The sequence below is a fragment of the Herpailurus yagouaroundi genome, unplaced genomic scaffold, assembly GCF_014898765.1.
Source record: "Herpailurus yagouaroundi ecotype Mexico unplaced genomic scaffold, PumYag 141, whole genome shotgun sequence".
Taxonomy (NCBI): domain Eukaryota; kingdom Metazoa; phylum Chordata; class Mammalia; order Carnivora; family Felidae; genus Herpailurus; species Herpailurus yagouaroundi.
Window position 1 is genome coordinate 54,989,472 of NW_024412396.1, and position 25,449 is coordinate 55,014,920.

A 25,449-nucleotide genomic window follows, 5' to 3' on the forward strand; every position below is an offset into this window, starting at 1 on the left:
CAGCCTCCCACCTGTCTCCCTTGTTTCCTTATGAGGTGGTGACGTGCTGGCCCAGGGTGTGTCATCTTCAAACTGAACCCAGTTGCTGAAGGCCGAGGCCAGGTCAGGTGGGGGCTGCTCAGGGCTCCCAGGAGGGGACGCCGCTTCAGAGATGAGGCCCAACTTTTCAGAGGAGTCATCCTGCTCTGAGTGGGAAAGTTCCTGAGAGCCTCCATGTGCCACATGGTTCTCCCCGGAGGAGCTCTCAGACCGGTCTGAGTAAGAAGACAGTCCTGGGAGGTGCTCTTCAGTGCCCCCTGAAACAGATACCAGACACTGCCATCAATCATGTGAGGGAGGCCCCTCTTCAAAACTGTCTCGTGGAGGAAAAACCAAGGATAGGTAAGGGGTGATCACAAGACTCACCATTCTGGTGGGTGAGGGTGAAGAAACAGCCATGCCCATCTGTCTCTATGCCCAAGGAGTGTTTCCCTAATAATGGGTACAAAGGATAACCTCTGCATGTCCACAGTCAGTATTCAGGCAGGCTGAGACTTCCAGTCTTACTATTCTGACCCCAGTGCCTATTCCAGTGCTTGGCAGTCACAAACAAAAATGTTTATAGAGGCCAAACAGGAATATAACTGAGTCGAATGAGGAAAGCAAAAGGCAACAAGGACTGGTAGACACTCACACTGAACAAGAAAGCATCCGTCTGGACTGAACACCTTCAACTTTAACCTCTGTGCAGTTTTAAATTCAAACTTTAACCTCTGTGCAGTTGAAACTACACATGTCTGCAGACCACCAGGTGCAAACTCCGTACCAATGATAAGCTGAATGAAGCCCAGAAGCTTCTCCCCTAGCTTTCTAGCACTTTATTGGTGCAGGAACACTTCACAGCCTTCAAAAAAAATTTTTTTTCTTAAAGAACTATGTCCTAATTGTGGCGGTGGTTACACAAATCTATACACGTGTTAAAGTTTATCAAATGTGTACCAAAAGTAGCCAAGCTCTATTACATGAAAACTTTTTAAAAATCAAAGAATATAAAACTTTTTTCTCTCATCCTTCGCCAAACTAGTCCATCTGCATGTGACCAAACCCTTTAGACTAGTGCTGCCCAAGAGAAATAAAAGGTGAACCACATATGTAATTTAAAATTTTTTAGTAGCCACGTTAAAAAAAGTAAAAAGAAAGAGGTTAACTACATTTACTAATATAAATTTCAACTCAGTGTGTTGAAAATGTATGATTCTAACAGGTCATTAATATAAACGTTATTAATGAAATATTTACTTTCGCTAGGTCTTTGAAATTCAATGTGGGTATTTTATACTTCAAACACATTTCAATTTGGACTCGCCACATTTCAAGGACTCAAGAGCCACGTGGCTCCATCCTGGAGAGCTCACCTGTACACTCACACTTTCCAGGTGCTGTAAGTGACGCTGGGCGGATACCAGTTGACAGCAGCAGCTGCAGTGGAACAGAACCAGCTGACAAGGCTCTGCAAATATCTCCTGACCCCTACCTTGACCTTCATCCCTGAGCACGAGTTCCCTGGAAGTCATTTAGCCATCTTTATCATGATCATGGATGACAATTAACTGAGCTCTTTCCGTGTGCCAGGAACTGGTCTAAGTCCTTTACATATATTAATTCATTTAACCCTCACAGCCACCCCGAGGAAGCGACTGTGATTGCCCTACTGCTCAGATAAACTACCGCTCAAAGAAGTTGAATAAACAATCTACCCAAGGGCACATCACTTATTTGTGACAGAGCCAGGATTTGGGCCCAAGCAGTCTGGCTCTAACGCCTGTCACTCTCCGCAACTACGCTTTAGAAACTGAGGAAATCCAAATTGCTGGTGGGAGGAACACCCTAAAAGGCCAAGTGTAGAGTGGTTTGTAAATACGAAGTTTATGCTCCTTGGAAGAAAGCAGCCAATACTTTTGCTGTTTCCAGACCCTTTTGTTTGGGATTCTAAGGTTCCTAAGGCTTCTAAGAAGGCTTCTAAGTGGAAGAATCTGCACCTCAGGAAGGTGACACACTGGCTCTTTTGTACATATTAAGATCCCACCCAAAGAATGATCAAGTAGAAGTCATTGTAAACAGTTATGGTTCTTTGCTAATCTTTTCACCTAAGAAATGAAAGTGTTCCTTACCCTCAGAAGGAACAGGAAAGAGTGGCTCCTCATTGAAGGAGACCCACTCCGACTGGTGGGTAGCAATCACATGGTCCAAGGAAGTCATGCTAGGAAGGCACTGGTCATCTTCACACTGATGGCTTCGGGCAGACCCCAGAGTAATGTCTGGGGTGGGGTATGGTGGCACGCTGGACTTGGGCCTCAGCTCTGTTATGACGGTCTTGTAGACAGCGGCACTCAGAACGTAGATAGATTGGCCCTTCTTGTCTGGCTAATCTGCCAAGCAGAAATCTGTGTAAAAAAATAACAAAAGTTAAAATGACAACTGTCACCTTATATCCAATACACACAGGTCCAGGGTTTTCAACATTGCCCACAGGGGGGTCTGGAGAGTTTCCAACTTGTATTCCTTCTCTCTGCCCTGTCTTGTCCCCAATTCTCATACAAGTAAAACCTTGGTTTGTGAGCAGAATTTGTTCTGGAAACATGCTTGTATTCCAAAGAACTTGTCTATCAAAACAAATTTCAAGATCCGTTGGCTCAGTTGTGATCATGTGACGTTTGGTGTCACATACTACTTGTATTACAAGACATCGATTGTTCATCAAGTAAAAATTTATTAGAAATGTTTGCTTATCTTGCGGAACACTCACAGAACAAGTTACTCGCAATCCAAGGTTTTACTGTATCTGCCTTTAGCATCAAGATCTCTGTACGTGACTTCATATCAGATTTGCAAATAATCATGCAAATTTTAGCAATTAGATTCCCAAATTTCCCCAATTATCATATTTTAGACATACTTTTATTTGTAATATAATGCCATTATGGTAAAACAAAAGTTAAAACTTTTCAAAGTACTTTCACTTTCTTTTACAGGACAGTAAAATAAAAGCCTGTTTTTTCCTATTAAATCAATGCAGTTTCTTGCCTTAGGCAGGTAGCTTTTTAGCAGGCCTGATTTAAATTCTTGGCAGAAACCCAACCATCTCCAGATGGTACCTCCAAGCATGGTTTACCAATCAAGAAAAACAGAAATGGAGTCATCTTTTTCATTTGGAGTAAAGGGGGAGGGAATATTTGCTTTAGTGAAACATGTGAGTTAAAGAAACATATTTTCAATCTAGACCATTTTCAATCTACTATGAAATAGTACATAAAAGTCTAGCCTTTACTCACATTGCAATTATGTTCTATGTATATAGAACTTAATAGACTTAATAGACTTATAATTCTGTTTGTACTATTAATGTCCATTTACAACTTGAACCTAGCTCTTGCTCTCATAATAAATTAATGAAATCTGAATTAATGCAAAATTAATGTGTTTCCACAAAAGAGTTACCATCTGCCCTGAACACTACCAGTTCTTATTAATGGAATATTCACAATATTCATTTTAGTCTAGGACAATTTAACTCACAGTCTTCTGACTGGTGTATAACACAAAGAACATGTTGAGGAAATTTTAGTGTAGATTATTATCTGCTATAAATCATCTATTCTGGGCTTAATGTGAATAGAAATATGTAATAGTTTTTGCCTTTTTTGGTAACTAAAACAGTTTTGCTGTACAATACTCCCTAAAAATAACTGCTTGCAGACATTTATAATTTTCAGAAACGTATTTTCATACCATACCTCATTTGATTTGATAGCCATTTTAGTTGAGTAAGATATTTAACTATATATTCCTTTACAGATGAAGAAATTTGGGGTGAGAGGAGTGACTTATCCAACAGTTTTGTTGTTTCCAGGCCTTTGTTTGGTGCCCTAAGATGTTTCCTCCAGGATTCCAAGTGGAAAAATTCACACATCCCAGGACAGTGACAAATGGACTCTTTTTTTTCCTCTATAAGATCCATCCACAGAATGATCAACTAGAGGCCATATTAAGCAGGTGTGTTCAATGCACCAAGCTATCAATGACACCCTTAAACCTGGGTCTTCTGGTGCCAAAACACTCTGATCTTTGAGTCAAAGCCACAACAACAGTACTAGAATATATGCAGACTATCGTCCAACTAAAGCACTTTACAAACATCAATGGCAATGGAACCATAATGAAATGATCAGTGGAACTCCCCATGTGGAAATCTGCCAGGGCATTCCAGCTGTACAGAAAATGGAAAGCCTGGAAATCTCTCTTCCAAGTCCCTCTCCTAAGATTCTTACCAACCACAAGACCAGACGTGTGCAAACAGCCCAGAGAGTGCAATGCTCCAAACCCAGATCTCACCAGAAAACCACGCATAAGCCCAAAGACCTTAAGAGCTGACACCAGCAGGCTTCTCCCATAAAGCCTTTCTCAAGTGCCATCAGACATCAACGTCACTCAGTGTGGTAATGGCTGCAGGCCACGATAAGACAGCAAAATTGAAGAGTCAGACTCCTCCTCTCCCAATAACAGCAGTATGTAAACCAGATCCAACAGCAACAAAAAAGCCACAATACAAATTCATGTGCTGACACATGCAGCATCATAGCTCAATGGGGAAAACATCCTCCTGACCCCGTGATGATGAATCCAGCGAAATTCACAGATGAGTGTGGGTGGGGGATGGGACAAGGGAAGAGGAAAAGGAAAAGGGTGAGGGTAATGGGAAAAAAATACCTAGAAATTGTAGAGCTCAAGGGTTTTAAAGACCAACAGTCCAGCTCTCAAGTTCACAGATGAGTAAACTGAGGTCCAAGGAAATCAAATGTAGCAACAGAGAATAAAAGCATGGGCCTGGGATTTGAATCCTCTACAGCTTTTAAGACTCATTTTACCTCTGTACAGAAGGAATAACAAAATTCACTTCATAATTTTAAGGATTAAGAGAGATAATACATACTGAGTGCTTAGTACTGGGAGTAATAAGCACTCTGTAACAATGACAATGATAATAGCAGGTGACCTTACAGAGGGCTTACTATATGCCTGCCAGGCCCCATTCCACACACCTTATAAATGTCAGCTATAACCACTGCTGTTATTAAATTACTTGCCAGAAGTTACACAGCTCGTTAGTAGAAGTCTTGGGACTAGAATACAAATTCATGAAACCACCCTTTTCTGTCACTTACACATTCTGGCTTTAGTCATTTCTTTTTTCAATCATTTTTAGAGAAGTTCTCCCAGATGTTAAGCAGAGTCAAGCACTCAACCTCCACTTTAGAGATACAAGCTCACTTTGGCTGAGGAATCAAGACCACTACTCAGAAAATATGAATGAAAGAAGAGTCCCAAGGATTTATCTACCCTTCCTTAGCTTGTCCATCTCAGATCTAGATACAAGCTGGTTGTTGATAATAAGCAGTCCCAAGAAAGCCTGGTGGAACAAATTTGTTACAGGGAACCCTTTATTATAACCCAGTGAAATGGATTCTAGCTATCTGCCACGAAACAGCCACATCTAATAAATCATGAGATGCTAGGCCTTGCGGGTGCTGTGCTAGCAGCTAGAAACCACAGAGGAACCCAATAATTGTGAGGCTAAGTTCACACTAGAATTGGTTTCTCTATAAAAACCTCACCCCATTTTTAGAATGTGAATCATAAAGTTAGGCTGAAAATCACCACAAATGGTAGTGACTCAGTATCAGCAGCAGGACTGACCAAGAGACACTGCAAATTTCATTGCAGTCTCTGGCTTGCCACTTCAGAGAACAGCTTCTTTCTCGGCGGCCTTACACACTAAAATCTGGGGGTGGAGAACAGTTGGCTGAAAAGATGGGAGTCACAGAAATAGATCTATCTTGTGCCAATCCTCTAATACATATTCATGAGTCCTATGTGTTTGGAAATGTACTAAGCACCCTTTGAAACAGTGACCCACAAGCAGCTTGCAATCTAGCTGGAGACACAGAAGAGCAAACACAACAAATCCAGGAATAATCCTGCTGGAGGACACACCAAAAATGCTGCTCAGCCACTTAGAGATCTCCAAGGGCTGGAGCCATAAAGAATTGAGCAGATTTCTTGGATCTGAAGGACATCCTTGGTTCTGGGCCACCGGAAGGGAGGAGTAAGGATATTTGAGGGCATCCCCGGGACAAAGGATCACCATTAAGTGAAGATTAAGAGTCAGACCTTTGTGGGCTTGTTTCTAGGTGGGTGAAGAGGTCAGTCTGATGAGAGCTGAGGTGTTTACTGGGGAAATGTGGGGAGAGAGAATTGGTAGCCTTAACAGCTGAGGAGAAGAATTCAGTGGGAAATGTTAAGCTGCCAAAGGTTTGGGTGGAGAGTGACCGAAGAAATGTACCTACAGGAGATGAATGCTCCTTGGACCACACTGACAAGGAGCTTGGAGATGAAAGCTATTGGTCACAACAGGACCTCAGTGTGCCTGGCAAAGTAAGGGGGCAGCATCATCAGAAACATGTACTGAGTTCTCTGTGCCGGGCCCATTTTAGGGCCTGAGTGTACAAGGAAAAACAAGAACTGGCCTCAAGTAGTTCAAAGCAGATGGCAGGGGGGTATGGCGGCAACATAAAACACTAATACAGTAGGCTCTCTAACCTATTATGACAGGTGATCCCTCAAAACAATGACAGCAGAGCATAAAGGTATTAAGAGACTACTGAACAGTAGGTGATCATGAGCTACACCTTAAACTGGAAGGGAGGGCTCTTAGCAAGACAGCAGAGGGCAAAGGCATTTTAGGAAGGGGTAACAGGACTAGTATGTCTAGTTGACAGTGAGTTACGCTCTGTTTACAGGCGATGGTAGGAGTGGTGTTGAGTGCACTGGAAAAGGAGGGGCTGAATAGTGACAGTTCTCAATCTTAGAATGAGTTTGAACACATCAAACTACCCTTCCCATTCCCACTGCCAGTGCCTTGATTCATCCCCTTATTGTCTCTCATCCAGATAATCACCAGTGTCTTACCTGTTTCCCTGCCTTCATGGTCACACCCCTCCAACCGATTACCCAATGTATTATGCCAGAGTACTCTTCTTAAAACCTGAAATGTCCATGCCATGGCTCTGCTTACAAACTCCTCAATGGCCCTCATAGCCACAAACTCCTTCTCTCCTTATGTTAGCCAGAGTTGGTTTCGGTTGCTTATAATCAAGAACTCTGATATATGGTACCTTTCCCTGACTTCCACTAATTCCACTTGTCCCTATCTTCTATGTGCTGATGGTATCTTACTTACACTAATTTACCAAATTATAATGAAATTACTTGCTAATGTGGGTCTCATGCCAATTAGCCTGTATGTTCCCTGGAAAAGGGGACTATTTTGTTGTTGATGTCTTCAACTCTTAGAATAGGGTCTTGCATTTATTAAACGTTGAGTAGATGGTGAAATTAGTGAATGAACAAATTAACTTATTTTGTCACTCTTTAGGGCTTTGAGCAGGTAAATGTTTTAGTAAGGTTAATTTAACCTCTTTACATAAGATAGCTTCAGGAACATTCTAGATATAAGGCAACACATACATCCCCTTTTCTCTTTGATCTAAAACTGTGCTATCCAATTTAGGGGGCGCCTGGGTGGCTCAGTCAGTTGAGTATCCAATTCTTGATTTCAGATCAAGTCATGATCTCATAGTTTGTGAGTTTGGGCCCCAAATCAGGGTCTGCACTGGCAGTGCAGAGCCTGCTTGGGGTTCTCTATCTTCTCGTCCTCTGCTCACACTCTCTCTCAAAAGAATAAACATTAAATAAATAAATAGATAGATAGATAGATAGATAGATAGATAAAACTGTGCTATCCAATTTCAATACAGTAGCCACTTGACACAAAGTAAGTACTGACATGTGGCCAGTCTAAATTGAGTTGTTCTTTGACAAAGAGGTCCACTTTCAGCATCATTATTCAACATAGCATTGGAAGTCCTAGCCTCTGCAATCAGACAACACAAAGAAATGAAAGGCATCCAAATTGCCAAGGAGGAAGTCAAACTTTTACTCTTCGCAGATGACATGATACTCTATGTGGAAAACCCAAAAGACTCCACCAAAAAATTCCTAGAACTGATCCATGAATTCAGCAAAGTTGCAGGAAATAAAATCAATGTACAGAAATCGGCTGTATTTCCATACACAATAATGAAGCAGCAGAAAGAGAAATCAAGGAATTGATCCCATTTACAATTGCACCAAAAGCATAAAATACCTAGGAATAAACCTAACCAAGGAGGTGAAAAATCTATACACTGAAAACTATAGAAAGCTTATGAAAGAAACTGAAGAAGACACACACAAAAAAATGGAAAAAAATTCCATGTTCATGGATTGGAAGAACAAATACTGTTAAAATGTCAATGCTACCCAAAGCAATCTACATATTCAATGCAATCCCTATCAAAATAACACCAGCATTCTTCACAGAGCCAGAACAAACAATCTTAAAATTTGTATGGAACCAGAAAAGACCCTGAATAGCCAAAACAATCCTGAAAAAGAAAACCAAAGCTGGAGGCATCACAATTCCAGACTTCAAGCTGTACTATAAAGCTGTAATCATCAAGACAATATGGTGCTAGCACAAAATATAGACACTCAGATCAATGGAACAGAGCAGAGAACCCAGAAATGGACACACAAACGTATGGCCAAACTAATTTTTGACAAAGCAGGAAAGAATATCCAATGGAATGAAGACAGTCTCTTCAGCAAGTGGTGCTGGGAAAACTGGACAGCAACATGCAGAAAAATGAACCTGGACCACTTTCTTACACCATACGCAAAAAGAAACTCAAAATGGATGAAAGACCCAAATGTAAGACAGGAAGCCATCAAAATTCTCCAGGAGAAAGCAGGCAAAAACCTCTTTGATCTTGGCCACAGCAACTTCTTACTCAACACGTCTCTGGAGGCAAGGGAAACAAAAGCAAAAATGAACGGTTGGGACCTCATCAAGATAAAAAGCTTCTGCACAATGAAGGAAACAATCAGCAAAACTAAAAGGCAACCAATGGAATGGGAGAAGACATTTGCAAATGACATATCAGATAAAGGGTTAGTATCCAAAGAACTTATCAAACTCAACACCCAAAAAACCAAATAATCCAGTGAAGAAATGGGTAAAAGACATGAATAGACACTTCTCCAAAGAAGACATCCAGATGGCCAACCCACACATGAAAAAATGCTCAAAATCACTCATCATCAGGGAAATACAAATGAAAACCACAATGTGATACCACCTCACACCTGTCAGAATGGCTAAAATTAACAACTCAGGCAACAACATATGTTGGCAAGGATGCAGAGAAAGAGGAACCCTTTTGCATTGCTGATGGGAATGCAAACTAGTGCAGCCACTCTGGAAAACAGTATGGAGGTTCCTCAAAAAATTAAAAATAGAACTACTCTACAACCCAGCAATTTCACTACTAGGTATTTATTCAAAGGATACAGGAGTGCTGATTCAAAGGGACACATACACCCCAATGTTTACAACAGCACTATCAACAATAGCCAAAGTATGGAAAGAGCCCAGATGTCCATCAACTGATGAATGGATAAAGAAGATGTGGTGTATATATATATATAATGGGATATTACTCAGTGATCAAAAAGAATGAAATCTTGCCATCTGCAACAACATGGATAGAACTAGAGTGTACAATGCTAAGTGAAATGTCAGAGGAAGACAAATATGATTTCACTTATATGTAGAATTTAAGAAACAAAACAGATGAACATAAGTGAAGGGAAGCAAAAATGAGAGGAAGACAAACCATAAGAGACTCTTAAATACAGAGAACTGAGGGTTGCTGGTGGGGTGTTGGGTGGGTGGATAGGCTAAATGCGTGATGGGCATTAAGGAGGGCACTTCGTGGGATGAGCACTGGGTGTTATATATAAGTGATGAATTGCTAAATTATATTCCTGAAATCATTATTACACTATATGTTAACTTGGATTCAAATTTTTAAAAATAAAAAAATAAAATAAAATAATAAATTTTGTTCTTTATGTATAAAATATATATCAGATTTCAAAGTATACAAAAATGTGTAAAATACCTATTTAATAATGTTTATATTGACTAAATGGTAAAAATATATTAGATATACCAGGTCCAAAAGAACATATTGTTAAAATTAATTTCACCTGTTTAACATTTTTTAAATGGAGGCAACTAGAAAAGTTTGGACTATATTTCTATTGAACAGCATGGCTCTAAAATAATCCATTCTTTATTTTATCTTTTTTTTTTCAAGAATATTTTTCAGTAGACATAGAAGAATTTGAGAATTTGAGAATTTGAGAATTTGAGGTTGACTTTTCTTCAGTATTTTATCTTTTGCTCTCAATTTTTTTTTAAATGTGTATTTATTTTTGAGAGACAGAGAGACAGAGTGCAAGTAGAGGAGGGGCAGAGAAAGAGAGAAACACAGAATCCAAGGCAGGCTCCAGGCTCTGAGCTGTCAGCACAGAGCCTGACATTGGACTTGAACTCAGGAGATGCGAGATCATGACCTGAGCTGAAGTTGGACACTTAACTAAGTCACCCAGGAGCCCCTGGTCTCTATTGTTTCTGATGAGGAGTTGACTTTGATTCTTATGTTGTTGTTAATTTTTTTCCCTTTCTCTCTGGTTGTCAGCAATTATCTATGATATGTGTAGATGTGGTTTTCTTAGAACTTACCCTATTTAAAGTTTGTGTACTATTTTGAATCTGTATGTCATTTTTTTTGTTATATTTGGAAAAATTCAGTCACTATTTCCTCTAATACGTTTTTCTGCCCCCTTTCTCTATCTCCTCTCCTACTGATCTGTTTTCAAGTTTATCGGTTCTTCTATCATCTTCATTTCCTGTTAAGCTTATCCTGTGAATTTTTCATCTCAGTTACTCAACTTTTCTATTTTAGAATAGATTCATTAGATACTTTTATAGTTTCTATTTCTCTGCTAAGATGCCCTATATATTCTCTCATTACAACAATATTTTCCTTTAGTTCTTTGAACATATTTATAATACCTCCTTTACAGATTTTGTCTGCCAAACCCAACATCTGGGCCATTTGGAGATTAGTTTCTATTGACTGTTTGTTTTGTTTTGTTTTTGACTAGGGGTAATATTTACCTATTTTTTTGCATGCCTACTAATTGTTGATGATACACAGAAGATTTCTGAATTTGAAGACAATCAACTCTGCAGAGTTGATTTTTGCCAGAAGTCAAACTGCTTGCTCACATTCATCTTGTCTGGGCTTGACCTTCCACTTTGTTGGATGAATTTGTGAAAAGCTGAAGATGTCTCCTAAGCTCCTCTGACTGCAGATCTCAACTTTCAAAGTCAATCTCCATGGCAGATTTTGACAGCTCTGGCTTTGTTAGGGTGGGTTTAGAGTAGGTCTTACTGTAGAGCAGCAGCTGGCAAACTACAGCCATGACCCAAGTCTGGCCCTCTGCCTTTCTTTATGAATAAAATTATATTGAGACAAAACCATGCCCATTCATTTACATACTGTCTATGGCTGCTTTTGTCCTATTAATAGCAAAATTGAGTAGTTATAACAGATGCTGTATAGCTCATAAGATCTAGAATAATTACTACCTAAATCTATTTAAAAAATTACCAACCTTGGTTGAAAGCATGTTTCTTACCCCTAAGACACAGACTTTCTATCTTGCCTAGATGCTTAGAATGTGTTAAGGAGGTCTTTTCAATGTGGCTAGGCTGGACTGCCACTATCTCCCAATATTGCTTGACCTCTAGTATTTCTGTCCCATTCTCAACCCTGGAGCCACCACTTCTGAGAAATCTCGTATGGTTTCAGTCTGTATATTTGCACTCCAGCCAGGCCAAGGATTCCCTGGGTACACCCAGACACACTTCTGTTCCCCCATTCCCCATGCAATTCTTTCTTCTCTAATGCCCTGCCCAGCAGATTCCAGCTGCTTCGCTGTCCCAGACTCTGATCTCTGTTTCCTTAGCTCAGCAGGACTGCTGTGCTCAGTGCAGACTCCAGCATACGATGCTGCAGTCAGAAAACTTTCCCCTGGAAGAGAGCCAAGGTGATCATCAAGTTCACCTCACGAGCTTTCTTTCTCTCACGATTGAAATACTGTGCTTTCTGTTGACCAATACTTAAAAACAGTTGCCTCATACAGTTGTCCAGTAGTTTCACGGTTGTTCACTGCACAAGGACTAGTATGTTACCAGTTATAGCCAAAATTGAAAGTCCTCCCCTGAAACACTCCCTTCTGACTTGTAATCATTTTTAATAAGAAAAAAGAAGTCCAGTTCAGATAATCTACATTAGGGTGATTTTATAGTGATGTCTTGGAAATGTTAATTAGAAGTTTTAGAAAACTTTCATACATCATATGAAAAGGAAAGGAGAGTTTCATGTAGCTATATGGATTAATTCCATCCCTTCAGAGCTGAGAAAATGTTTTTATTTTGTTAGAGGAGCCATGGTTTATACTACTGTAACATAATTCTTATTCGGTTAGTGATCCAAAAAGGTAATTTAAATCTGAGAATTTAACCATCTCCCTCTTGTATCTCTCTGCCATATATATTCAACAAGATGGCTACTTGGGAAATCTTTGCACCCACTTGTTGGGTTTTGAGGCTACTGGCAATGCTATCCAGCCATCTGTCTGGGGTTTATGCAGAAACATCTCAAACTAGATCCTAGTGCCCATTCCAAACCCCAAAGCAGGCCTCAGCTTTTTTCTGATCAAAGACAAGCATCTAAAGGTCAAAAAGAAAACTGGGAAGAAAGAAAGGATGAAAAAAAACTAAGACTGCATAGATTATATGTATTTCTGTAAAGCTTTCTTCCAAAGCAAGACATTCAACCAACGTACTGAACGTCTACTATGAACTCAGCATTTGCAATGTAGAATACAAAATAATACCAAGCATGGTTTTATACTCCAAGACCTCTGTCACAGTGGGCTAAAGAAACCACAACGATTTAATCACAAAGTTAAAGTAACCCTGCCACTTGTTTCATAACTTCTTAAAATAAACAGAAGCCCAGAAGGCACAATTACCCTATGGCAAAGACCTATATCAGATTCAGGACTTGGAACACTGCTTTTCTTCCTTCTTCTAAAGTCTTTTCCTTTAGGAGAGAACAGAGTTCATTTTAACAGAATCTGAACACTGGAAAACACACACATACACACACGCCCTTTATTTTTTATTTTTATTTTTTTTTCAACGTTTATTTTTGGGACAGAGAGAGACAGAGGATGAACGGGGGAGGGGCAGAGAGAGAGGGAGACACAGAATCGGAAACAGGCTCCAGGCTCTGAGCCATCAGCCCAGAGCCTGACGCGGGGCTCGAACTCACGGACCGCGAGATCGTGACCTGGCTGAAGTCGGACGCTTAACTGACTGCGCCACCCAAGCGCCCCCCACACACGCCCTTTAATTAACAGGTGCTTTGATGTTCCCCAAGGGAAAAGGTAAGGGGCTTTGGGTTATATGCTCTTATCTTTTCACCATTTTTTTCTTTCGTTCTTTCATTTAAATATAATATTCTTTAAAATTTTTTTTAAAATGGGGCATCTGGGTGGCTAAGATGGTTAGTTGTCCATCTCTTGGTTTTGGCTCAGGTCATGATCTCACAGTTTGTGAGTTCAAGCACCGCATCAGGCTCCACATTGTCAGCAAGGAGTCTGCTTGGGATTCCCTCTCTCTCTGTCTCTCTCTCTCTCTGTCTCTCTCTCTTTCTCTCTCTCTGCCCCTCCCTCACTTGCTCTCTCAAAATAAATACATTTTTAAAAATAAAAATAAATAACTAAATTTTTTAAAAAGAGTGATCACTCCTCTTCCACTGGAAATTGGTGAATAAAATGAATACCCCAGCCTCAAGTCAAACATACATAAGAACTCCAAAAGGAATATATGTCATATTTCAACTAATGTCAGTATGTATCGATGATTCTCCACTATTTTTCTTTCAATCACATACATCATAATTCCCTATCTCTAGATATCTGTTTTTGTCCTCTCGAAAGTCACATTATATGTGTGTATACACATACACGTACACAAACACATATACGTATATATTTACACACATGCATATATGTATATCCCAATGTTATAATTACAAATATTCTATTGTGTGATTTTTCTTCAAAATAAACAATCCTGATAGCTGTGTTATTAAAGAACTCTATGACTCCACATTCAGAGTCAAGGATCTAAGTCACACTTGGCCTGAAAAACAGGTTGTCTCTGATCTTTGGTGCATTCCTGAGGCAGTGACCCTGAAGGACATCCCCAGGTGCTTGAACAGTGTGTTACATACAGAGTGTAATGAATAACCCTGACAGGTCACCCCTTAAAGTTTGCAGAACACTTTCTAGTACCTCCAACTCTTAGAAGGATCTGGTTTCCTCCATCTTGGTAAACTCATCTTGCTCACTTTAGTTTCATATTTGGAATAGGAATACTACTATTTTGCCTGTATGAAAGTAGGACGTTGGTGTGGATAATTTCTTTCCATCTACATTTTAGAGCCATGAATCTATCACTTTAGATGTTCCATCATAAGGCGTTGATGTCCGTTGCCTAGGTGCCTATAGGAGTCCTATGGATCCCAATGGTGGCCATATTTCCTAGGCGTAACCCTAAGACTTTCCAAGAAGCTAAGCAAAATATTATTATCATGTTTCATTGAAACTAAGGCCCCATGGATTATAAAATGCATCTCATTTTAGAGATTATAAAATATTCTTAAATATGAATACTTATACGTGTATATATATAGACACATACATATATATACATACATTTCTTTGCATCAATGAAATGTACTCTTAATACTGACCAAAAATTGTAATTAGTATGTATTTCCAGGATGCAAATAACTTCATTAATTATTTCAATTCATTTTTACAATAACCCTGAGATAAGTAAAGCAAATATTTCTCTCATTTGATAGATATGTGAACTGGCTCAGGGAGGTTGCTTGACTAGGCTAAGGTCACGCAGAGAACCACGACAGAGTTGGGTCAGGATCACAAGTCTTCTGACTCTAACTTCTATACTCTCTCCTCCACCACACTGTGCTTTTCAGAAAATAGGTATAACAGGTATGTTGGCTGAATCCCCAACATTCATTTCTTCTCCTCATCCAGCACCAGAGGATGGACTGTTACTGGTTAATAAGCCAATCACAAAAATTTCTATTCCTGCTCCCAGCCTCCCTTGCACCTAGGGGTGGCCACCTGACCAAGTTCTGGCAAATGAGACATAGATGAAGGTATGGTGAGATCTAAAGCTCTGAGAAGTGGTTTCTGTCTTTGCCTTGTCTTGCTTTGTATTGCATGTCTCAATGAAGGACACGGATAATGCTCATGCAGGCCTGATCCTTTCCTTTTCTCTTTTTTCCTGTCTTGAATACGGTCATGATGGCTGCATTGTGATAATCACACTGCAACCACAAATGAAAAGGCAAGCGAATCACAGTCATTGGCCCTGATGTCACTGAGCCACTGATCCTGTATCAATAATCATTTAACTCTATTTATTGTAGAAGAAAAAAAATGTTTTTGTTTAAACTATTATGATCAGTTTTTCTGATACAGGCAGATGAATGCAATTCTAGGTTAACTGTGGCAATCAGAATTCTAAGATGACCCCTATGATCTTCATGTCCTGGTGCAACTTCCATAATTATGTCATATTGAATGGTAAAAGGGATTTTCAGATAATAGCCAGGTGCCATTAAGATAGGGTGACTAAAATCAGAAAGTTTTCTCTGGCTGGTAGCAAAAGAGGTAGTTCAGAGAAGTTCAAAGCAGGAGAGGAAGGTTCTCCATTGCTCAGATGGAGATGACCACAGGGGGACTACAATCCTAAAACCACAAGGAACTGAATCCTGCCAACAACAAGCATAAGTTTGGAGAAGTCTCTGAGTTCCAAGTGAGCACACAGTGGGCCAATCCTTAATTTCAACCCTGTTGAAATTACTCTGGATAGAGAACCCAATCATCCTGTGCTAGCATCATAGTTTAGAAATGGGAGGAAAATTTATTTGAGAGTTCAAAATCTTGAGGAACAGACTTTCTAACATAACCTCCCAGTGTGGATAAGGGACTGGACCTCTACTGACATCAACTACTACTCCTAGTAGGAAACAAATTAAAAAAATAATACAAAAGAACAAAAGAACACAAAATTATACATGTAGCATTTTGGAACGTATTACATAGGATCTCTCTCCAAAAAGTTTGTCTTTTTCTGCCTTGCTTACTTAGACTACTGCAAAATTAGCCTGCCTTTCCAGAGACATGGGGCAAGGCTGGAAGGGTGATTGTTTTTAAAACAAAAAGTTAAATTACAATTTTGGGTATCTTTCCTTTGAACATCACGAGGCTAATGAACATTCAACCAGTTTACTGGTGCAGTAATGATGATATCATACCATTGCCTCTTCCTAACAATAGGGATGTCAACATTTTGGAATGTATTAAAAGTCAGCCAAGGGGAGAGTGAGCAAAAAGGAAGGAAAGGAGAAGTAGAACAGATTGTGGAATATCCTCTCAAACTTTTTTTAAAAAAATAGGATATTTACTAATTCATCCACCAAATTGTTAGCAAACATCTGCTAGATGTTCAGGATACAAAAGTAATCAAGATAAATATAGACCAAGATAAATATAGACCCTGCCTTCAAGGGGCTTACATCCAAGAGGGGAAAACAAGGATGAAACAAATCAACTGTAAACATGTACAATATCTGCAAATCAATACAAGGTTAAGACCAGGAATAACAAGGGATCTTAATTATTAGGGTGATAGATCTCTCTGAAAAGCTGACATTTAATTACTACTTCAAGGGTAAGAAGAAGCCAACTATGACCAGCAAGAAGTACAAAGCATTCAAGGTGGAGGGAACCAAAGGCAGAGTCTGAGATAGAAACAAAAAAGAAAAAACTGACAGTAGAATGAGCCAGGACAGAAGCCTAAGATATGGTTATAAAGGTGTTTCCTTTTTAGGAATATGGGTCTTATCAGCCAAATTTAGATATTTAGATTTTATTCTAAGTACAATGAGAAGTCAACGAAGGATTTAAAGAACCATAAAATTTAATTTGCCTTTTCAGAAGCTGAGTGGAGAACAGATTGGGAGGGTTAAGAGTGGAAGTGGAGAGAACAATTAAGAGGCTGTCACATAGCTGAGATGAAAGATGATGGCGGCCTGAAACAACTCAAGTGTCCTTCCATGGAAGAATGGATAAACAAAATGTGGTATCTACATAGGACAGAATATTATTTAGCCTTCAAAAGGAAGGAAATTCTGGGGCGCCTGGGTGGCTCAGTCGGTTGAGTGTCCAACTTTGGCTCAGGTCATGATCTCACAGTTCATGAGTTCAAGCTTCACATCAGGCTTACTGCTGTCAGCACAGAGCCCACTTTGGATCCTCTGTCTCCCGCCTCTCTCTGCCCCTCCCCTGCTCACACTCTCTCTCTTAAAAATAAATAAACATCAAAAAAAGTGGGGGGAAGGAAATTCTGCTACATACAACATGGATGAACCTTGAGGACACACACTAAGGGAAATAAGCCTGTCACAAAAGGACAAATACCATTTGATTCCACAGAATGTCCCTGAAGTGGTCACATTCACAGAAACAGAAAGTAGAATGATGGTAACCAGTGGCTGAAATGGCTGGGGAGTTAGTATTTAATAAGTACATAATTTCAGTTCTCAAAGATGAAAACAGTTATGGAAACAGATGGTAGGGATGGTTGCCCAACAATGTGAATGTACTTAATCCCACTGAACCATCACTTAAAAATGGTTAAGATGGCAAATTTCATATGTATTTCAACACAATTTTTTTTATTTTTTTTTATTTTTTTTTTCAACGTTTATTTATTTTTGGGACAGAGAGAGACAGAGCATGAATGGGGGAGGGGCAGAGAGAGAGGGAGACACAGAATCGGAAACAGGCTCCAGGCTCTGAGCCATCAGCCCAGAGCCCGACGCGGGGCTCGAACTCACGGACCGCGAGATCATGGCCTGGCTGAAGTCGGACGCTTAACTGACTGCGCCACCCTGGTGCCCTCAACACAAATTTTAAAATAAAATTTTTCATAAAAAATGACCATGTAAGCTGAAGCTATGCAAAGCAATTTTCATAATCAAAGAGAAAAATTTGACTGTTTTGTGGTCTTTAAAACCTTTTGTCAAAACATTAAGAACTCTCTTACTGATTATAAATGTATAGGGTAATAAAGACAATCACAAAACTAACATCACTTAGTACACTGTCATTGAAAAATTAAAGTGATTTCTTTTATCAAGAAAAAAAATATATAGTGGCCAGAATCAGGATGGGAGCAATGAAGATGGACAGAATGAAGCATATCTGAGATAGATGTTGGAGGTAGGGTCTATAAACCTTTCTGATGGATGCCATACAGAGGGAGAGGAAGGGTGGAACAGTTAACTCCTGGATTATGGTCGAGGACTGGGTGGATGGCACTGCCATTGACTGAGTTGAGGGAAAGAGTCAGAATTTCGGGGTAAAGTAAATATTTCTTTTTAAACATGATGCATTTGGGATGCTTATTAGACATCCAAGAGACATGTCAACTGTGAACTTGAACATGCAAGTCTGGAGCTCAGTGCTGGAGATATACATTGAAAAGTTATCACTACACAGAATGGATCAAGTCTACTAGAGAGAAACTGTAGGAAGGGTGGCTAAAGTTCTTATATGCATGGGCAGTGTGGAGGTACACCACAAGACTCAAGTCCCAGGGCCCAGTGACTCCAACTGGAAAGAAAAGAGGAGGGAGCCCAAGTTAGGGGGTGCTGCCATACTCTGCTCTTCAATACATGGGAATGTGGGAGACAGAGGTCCTAAACCAACCAGGCCATTCTATACCCGACCATGTGGAAATAGAAAAAGAGTTTGAAGTGGGGCTTTCTCCATGAAATGCTTTGAATCCCAGTCTTGGAGAAAAAAAAACTTGAAAATGCTTCTAAAGAACTCAGTAAATCCAAATATCTTCAGTGCTAACTCTGTCAGCAGGAGAGGGGCAGGTACCAGGCATGTTATAACAAAGGCAGGAATTTCCTGAAACCACAGGCAATTTTACAATTCTGAATAATTATTAAGTGAAACAAAGTGGGTGAGAGTAGTCAGTAGATTGCAGCGTTATTCCAAAAGTAAGGTCTGCACATCATTATCAATCAAGCAGCAGAATGAGGAAACAGCACCCTGAAAACAAAGTCAGGTGCTTTGGCAACTCTCCTGGAGCCACCAATCATTCTTCCGCACGGCTGGTTGGGGAGGCACAGGCTCAGGGAAGGGCAGCAGCTGGAGTGGCTCTCCCTTTATCAACAATGATGCCCACAGACCTATCTCCTACCTCTCCCAGTCTATACCCAAACACCCTTCATGTACAAGCTCACTTCTGTCATCCCATAGATGAGGCACATTATCCCCTTTGTTCCTCCAACCAACATTCTAAGGTAGGTACTATTAGTGATATCACCATTTTAGAGATGACAAAAGCTGAGAACAGAGAGATTAAGTAACTTCTTCATGTCAGAACACTAGTAAATGGTAGTGCTGGGATTCTAACCAAAATCATTCTAAGTTCTGAGACTGTTCTCTAACAATCATTGACTCATTCATTCTGCCAACCAACAAGCACTGAGAGCCTATGATGTGCCAAGCCCTGACTGTGCTAGTTTTAGGGATAGAGAAATAGATGACAGAATCCAGAAAGGCTATAATTAGCCAACCGCCTCATACTCACGAAGGACTTTAATATTATTAAAAATGGATACAGGGGCACCTGGGTGGTTCAGTTGGCTGGGCATCCAACTTGGGCTCTGGTCACGATCTCATGGCTCATGAGACCGAGCTCCACATCATTCTCACTGCTGTCAGCACAGAGCCCACTTTGGATCCTCTGTCTGTCCACACCCCCCCCCCCAGCCCCTCCTCCACTTGTCTCTCTCTCTCTCAAAAATAAACAAACATTAAAAAAAAATGGAAGCACACATTTAGTCACAGGAATACACCGAAAGGATTGAAAGAGGTGCCTCCTACAACCTTCAATTCATGCCCCATTACCAAACCACTCTGCCTAGAGAGTTCAACGAATATCATTTATAACTCCTATAGTTATCTTGCGTGTGGCAAAATTATATTTTCTGTGTTTCTGTATGGGTTTCTGTGTTTTTCTGTGTAAGAATATGCATTAAAGGTTTTAATTTGGTTAAATGCAAATACACAAGAAAGGTCATAATATTTGTCTAACCCTGTCTTGGAACTCTTTCAATCTTTAATGTATTGGGAACCTCAGAAAAAGGAAGGAACATAGATCTCTCTCTACTACCTCTAAGAGGCACTGAACTTGAATGACAGCATGGGTAACTATGGAGGATGACCAAAGGTCACAGGGGTGGAGGAGCTCAGGCAGGCTTCCTAGAAGAGGCCTATCTTGGGTCTTAGGAAGCTGAATTACACACGGATTCAGAGCACAAGCTCTGTGTGCAGTCATGCAGGCCAAGCCCGTCACTGTTAACTGTAATCATGGGAATATCTCAAACTCCCCAAACCTGAATTTTACCTAACAGTTTCAGAGAGTCCTATAGGGATAGAAAGAGATGCTGCATGTAAGATTTTCAGCACACTGAATAAAGAGTAGTTTACTATATTACTATTTCTAAGGATGAGTAGGAGTTAGCCTGGCAAGGAGACCAGGCAACAACTTGCTGATTTCATTCCTGTGGTCATGGCATTCAGGAAGTGAAAGTGGAAGGAAAGGAGAGACCTTAGAAATTTGGGGAAAAAAGGAAGTAGCGGTGTGAGCTTCAGCATGATGCAGGAAATGGCCCGGCCAGCAGGATGGGAGGTATTATTAGTTGGCCTGGAAATGCCTCGCAGGGACATTACACAGGACAACTCTGGGACTCCATTTGCAGATCTTCTACGTGAGCAATGTCCGTGGAGGGTGCGTGGCACAACCCATGTGGCTGAAGACAGCAACTGGCCTGGGCAGGTGCTCCAAGGGTCCTGCACCTTGGCCACCGCTGCCACATAGCTCCTCCCACTGTTGATGTGTCCAAATCATCTGGGCTGCTTCGGTAAACAGGGCAGTAGCACAACCAGCACTGCCACCAACCCCTTTGGGCCACATGGAAACCATATCTAAAAGGGTCCAGTTGTGACAAGAGTATCTGGGATTATCCCAATCTATCAGTACAGTGGCAGCAACGTGGGACCTTCATTTTAGAAACTCCTGCCAATGCTCCCTGTATCAAGAATGACAAAAATTAGAGGAAAATCAAGCTCCCGGCCACAGATCTCAAGCTTGGTGGGTGGCTCTAAATGAGGTTAGCTCAGTGCAGATTTGTCTAGAAAAACACAGAGCTTCATTCTCACAGAGCTAGAGGGCAAAGAGAAAAACTATTTCCCCATATTTCCCTCTTTCACAGAAATAGGACTTTCCTCCTGGGCTGCACTGCCAGTCCCCCTTAACTCTGTCCCGGCCACTGTAGTCTTCAGCATCCCTTCCCCCCAGAAGCCCTCACCAGCACTCCATCCCCTGGCACCCTAACACCCCCACAACACTGTGCTGCACAACTCTGGGAGGCACCATTCATGTACACACGATCTGAAGGGAACGGTGCCTAAGGGGGATGCTGCCCCAATGCCTTCCCAGAGCTGTGCAATCCAGCAGCCCGTACTCATTCACCACTCACCCACGCTTAAGAAACAGCAGGGAGATGATAAATGTTTGGGAGAAAACCCTGACTGGGAAAGAAGATGGAAGTAAAGGTGTACAGCCATAGGGATCCCTGTGATTATTCTTCGTTCAACAGAACAAAAGAAACCACAGTGATAGGAAATACAATCCCACCTGGGTGATCAGGAGGATGACAGCTGAACAGAGGGCAGAGAAGGGCCTGCTAAGTATTCTAAGGAAAGGAGGAGGGTGGGATTAATTGGCAGTGGAGGTGGGCAGAGAATTTTAATTGGGGGTATGCTGAGATTCGAGGATTGTGAAACAAAAGGGTAGATCTAGAAAATGGAGGTCTGGGGCCTAGAGAAGTAAGGGGTAGAAAGTTAGATAAGAGACACACATACACACAACCCAAAAAAGAGGATACATGAAGCCAAGGAAAGGAACAGCTTACCAACCGAGGAAGAAGAAGACAAAAGAAGATGGCTGAGTCCTGCAGCATGTCTTTATATATAGGAAAATGGGGAGGTGAGAAGGAAAAAAGTGGGCGCCCAAAGTGACAGAGCCAAATGTGAGAGAAGAGAAGAACCACAGGCCACTGGGGTCATGAGAGAAAGAAAAGTCTCAAGAAGGTGGGTTTCTCTAGTGTCAAATGTTGTAGAGAGACATTACAGGCGCTTGGACGGTCACTGTCTGACCCTTCAGAAGGTTCACTGCAGTGACAGCTCCTTGAAGGATGGTCTGTGCCCTTTCTCACTGTATTCCCAATGCTCAGGGCCAGCTACACAGAAGGAAAGCAGCAAGTGTTTGTGGAACAGAGTAAAGCAGCTGGACTAGAAGGCCTATTGTAAGGAGTTAATAATATACCATAATTACAGTTTAAAGTTTAATGACTCTTAATACAACTTTGTAAAGGAAGGCAAAAAATTACTTTTTTTTTTTTTTAACAGTGTACACTCTGTTAATCCCCATTACAAACTTCTATGGAGGAAGTACTTTTCTTTTTTACCTGGCATGAATTGAAACTCACCTCAGATAAGGAGCAAGAGATTTCCTGGGATCTTCCCTGCCACAAATTCTTTGAATGACCACAGCAAAGTTGCAAAACCTTTCCGCTTTTGTTTCCACAAATGTATTAATTTGGGATTAATATAAACTTATTTGCAACCTTGAAAATACTTAAAAGACGGGAAACATATTTAACTAGTCTCAAACCGTATGTGATTCTCACACGTTGCACAAAATAAAATACCTAGCAGGTAACCGCTGCTTCCATGCAAGGGTTTTAGCATGCCTTCCCACCTGTTTCAACAAGTATAAAACTGGCCTGAGGTTTACCAAAAAAGCCCCTCCCGAAAACCCAATAAAACGTTTAAGGGCTAAAAAATATATATATATATATATCACCTTACATTTGTTTCCTATCCAGAGATTAACCCTCTCTCATTCTCAAATTGTACTGTGAAGACAGAATAACAACTATAGCAACTACCTTCTGACAGCTTACTCTGTAAGGCACTGTGCTAAGGGTCTTACAGGCATCGTCTTACCTGATCTCTACAACCACTCTAGGGGAATGTTATTGTTAATGCCTATTTCCAGATGAGGAAACTAAAGCTTGGATCAGCTAACTTTCTCAAAGCTACACACATTGGAAGTGGTGAAGGTAAGCTTTAAACCCAGAATGTATCACACATCCTCACGGGATCAATTTTCACAGCTGTATTGCTGACATTCAAAGATAGATGTCTGATGTGTTTTTTTTTTAATTAGAAATATTTTTAAAAATAGGAAACCATGGAACAGATGGCTAGCCTACAAAGGGACCAGATCCACGTTACAAATGATGGATCTTTTACTACTGATAGACCCATCTTCCCAGTTCCTCCAAATGAGGGCAGCCAGTGTTACAGAAAAGAGAGAACAGGGGATGGAGGATTGAAGGCTCAGACTCCCAGTCATGCCCTGTCAGATCCATACCCTAGAGACCACCTGATCTGTAGTGTTCCTCCCTCTTCTTCTACCTTCACTGGCCCCCGTTTCTCTAGGGAAAGAGTGGTAAGTGTGAATGTGTCTTAGGCTGTGTTGCTTAGAAATGAGAGCCTGAGACCAAACTTCTAGGCCATTTTAGCAATCCCAGGAAGCTTGAGTTTAGAAAAAGAAGTGAGACAGCAAAATCAAATAACAAATGGGGCAGGACCAATCATGGCTTCACAATAAACAAAACTTCTCACTCGGTCATATGGGACACCCCCAAAGAGGCTGGTAGAGATTACAGCCTCCCAAAAGTTCCCATCAAATGGAGCGATACTCTGAGAGGGAAAATGTCTGCCATCACCTGACTCTCTCTTATTCCCCACTGGGCCAAAGTTCATTCCATGGTGACCCAACATCCCCCACACTTTTGGGGTGTATTGTCTTGCTCCTTCAGCAGCAAATGAGGAAGCTAGATCCCATACCTACAGGGTGGTGCTTCATCTGAGTCCAGAAGTGGTGGGAGTAAGCCCAACATGCGTTGGATGGTAGAATGGTACAGTCCAGCAGAGCTGGTCACCAAGGCAACTGAGAAGGAAGTGGGGCTAAGAGGATTTCAGATGGTGTGTAAGGGGCAGCCAACAGAGGAAGGCTAAACCTAGAGACGAACCAGTACTGGTGTGCAATTTCACATTCACAGAAAGTGGAAGAGATGATCTAATAAATCTCCTTGGACTGTGGGTTATTTGTGCTCCTTGATCTTCTGCAGGTTCTTAGAATTCTGTCACAGGACATCATCCATTCTACAGTCATTCAGTAAGCATTTCTTCAGCATCTCCTATTGCTAGGCATGTCCTAGTGAAATTCTAGAGATAGAGAGAAGACTAAGAGAGAGAGAAGGAGACAGGCAAATAAACAGACAATCACAATACAGTGAACCCAACAGTGCCATTAGCACACAGAGGAGTGGCACCCAGTCCAATCTTGGGGTCAGTAAAGAATAACTGAGGGAAGGTGATACCTGGGAAGGGGCTTGAAAGATGAACAGAAATTAGTTGGGGGCAGGGAAAAGGGAGATTCCAAGCTGGCAGCATAGCATCTATAAGAATAAAACAGGACAATGCAACTTAATTAGAGGGTGCCACTTTACTTAGCCATGTTTAAACAGTTATGTTAACACGCAAAACCAGTTTGGTACCAAAAAGTATGTGCAATAGACATCCCTGTCTCTCACATCATCCCCAGACCTCCTGCCTACCTAACCCATTCTTGAACATCACTCATCACTGACCTCAACCCCTGGAGTACGTATGAATCAGTGATGGGGTAGGATCTGGAGATACAAGTAAGGCACGGCGTGAGGTGAAGATGAGGCTAAGAAAAGACGTTCAAGTTCAAGGATGACCTGAGATTTAGGGGTGGTATTAGGAATGGGCAGGAGGCAAGGATGGGGGTGATGCAGAGCTAGACTGTTCTGTACATGACTTAGAACCTTGAAGTGTGACAGTTTTTTTTATAAGTTCCCCCACTTAAAAACAGCTATAATAAAATGTGATACATTCATACAAAGTGTAGGAGATGAATGAAAGCATGTTATGCTTTCTGAACTACAAGCAGCTCAGAGAAGAGAGAAGAGAGAAGAGAGAAGAGAGAAGAGAGAAGAGAGAAGAGAAGAGAAGAGAAGAGAAGAGAAGAGAAGAGAAGAGAAG

General features: G+C 40.9%; 1 protein-coding gene across 4 annotated transcripts in view; it reads right to left on the reverse strand.

Annotated features, from left to right (window-relative positions):
• The window catches only part of STON2 (stonin 2), a 159,661-nt gene that overhangs the window by 121,019 nt on the left and 13,193 nt on the right, over window positions 1-25,449 (reverse strand). For all 4 annotated transcript variants that reach the window (XM_040477923.1, XM_040477922.1, XM_040477919.1 and 1 more), the window contains 2 exons: window positions 2,151-2,423; window positions 12-296 (listed from right to left, as the gene is read on the reverse strand). In XM_040477923.1, the coding sequence (XP_040333857.1) occupies window positions 12-296; window positions 2,151-2,238 (373 nt within the window). In that variant the 5' untranslated portion in view covers window positions 2,239-2,423. The remainder of the gene's footprint in view (window positions 1-11; window positions 297-2,150; window positions 2,424-25,449) is intronic.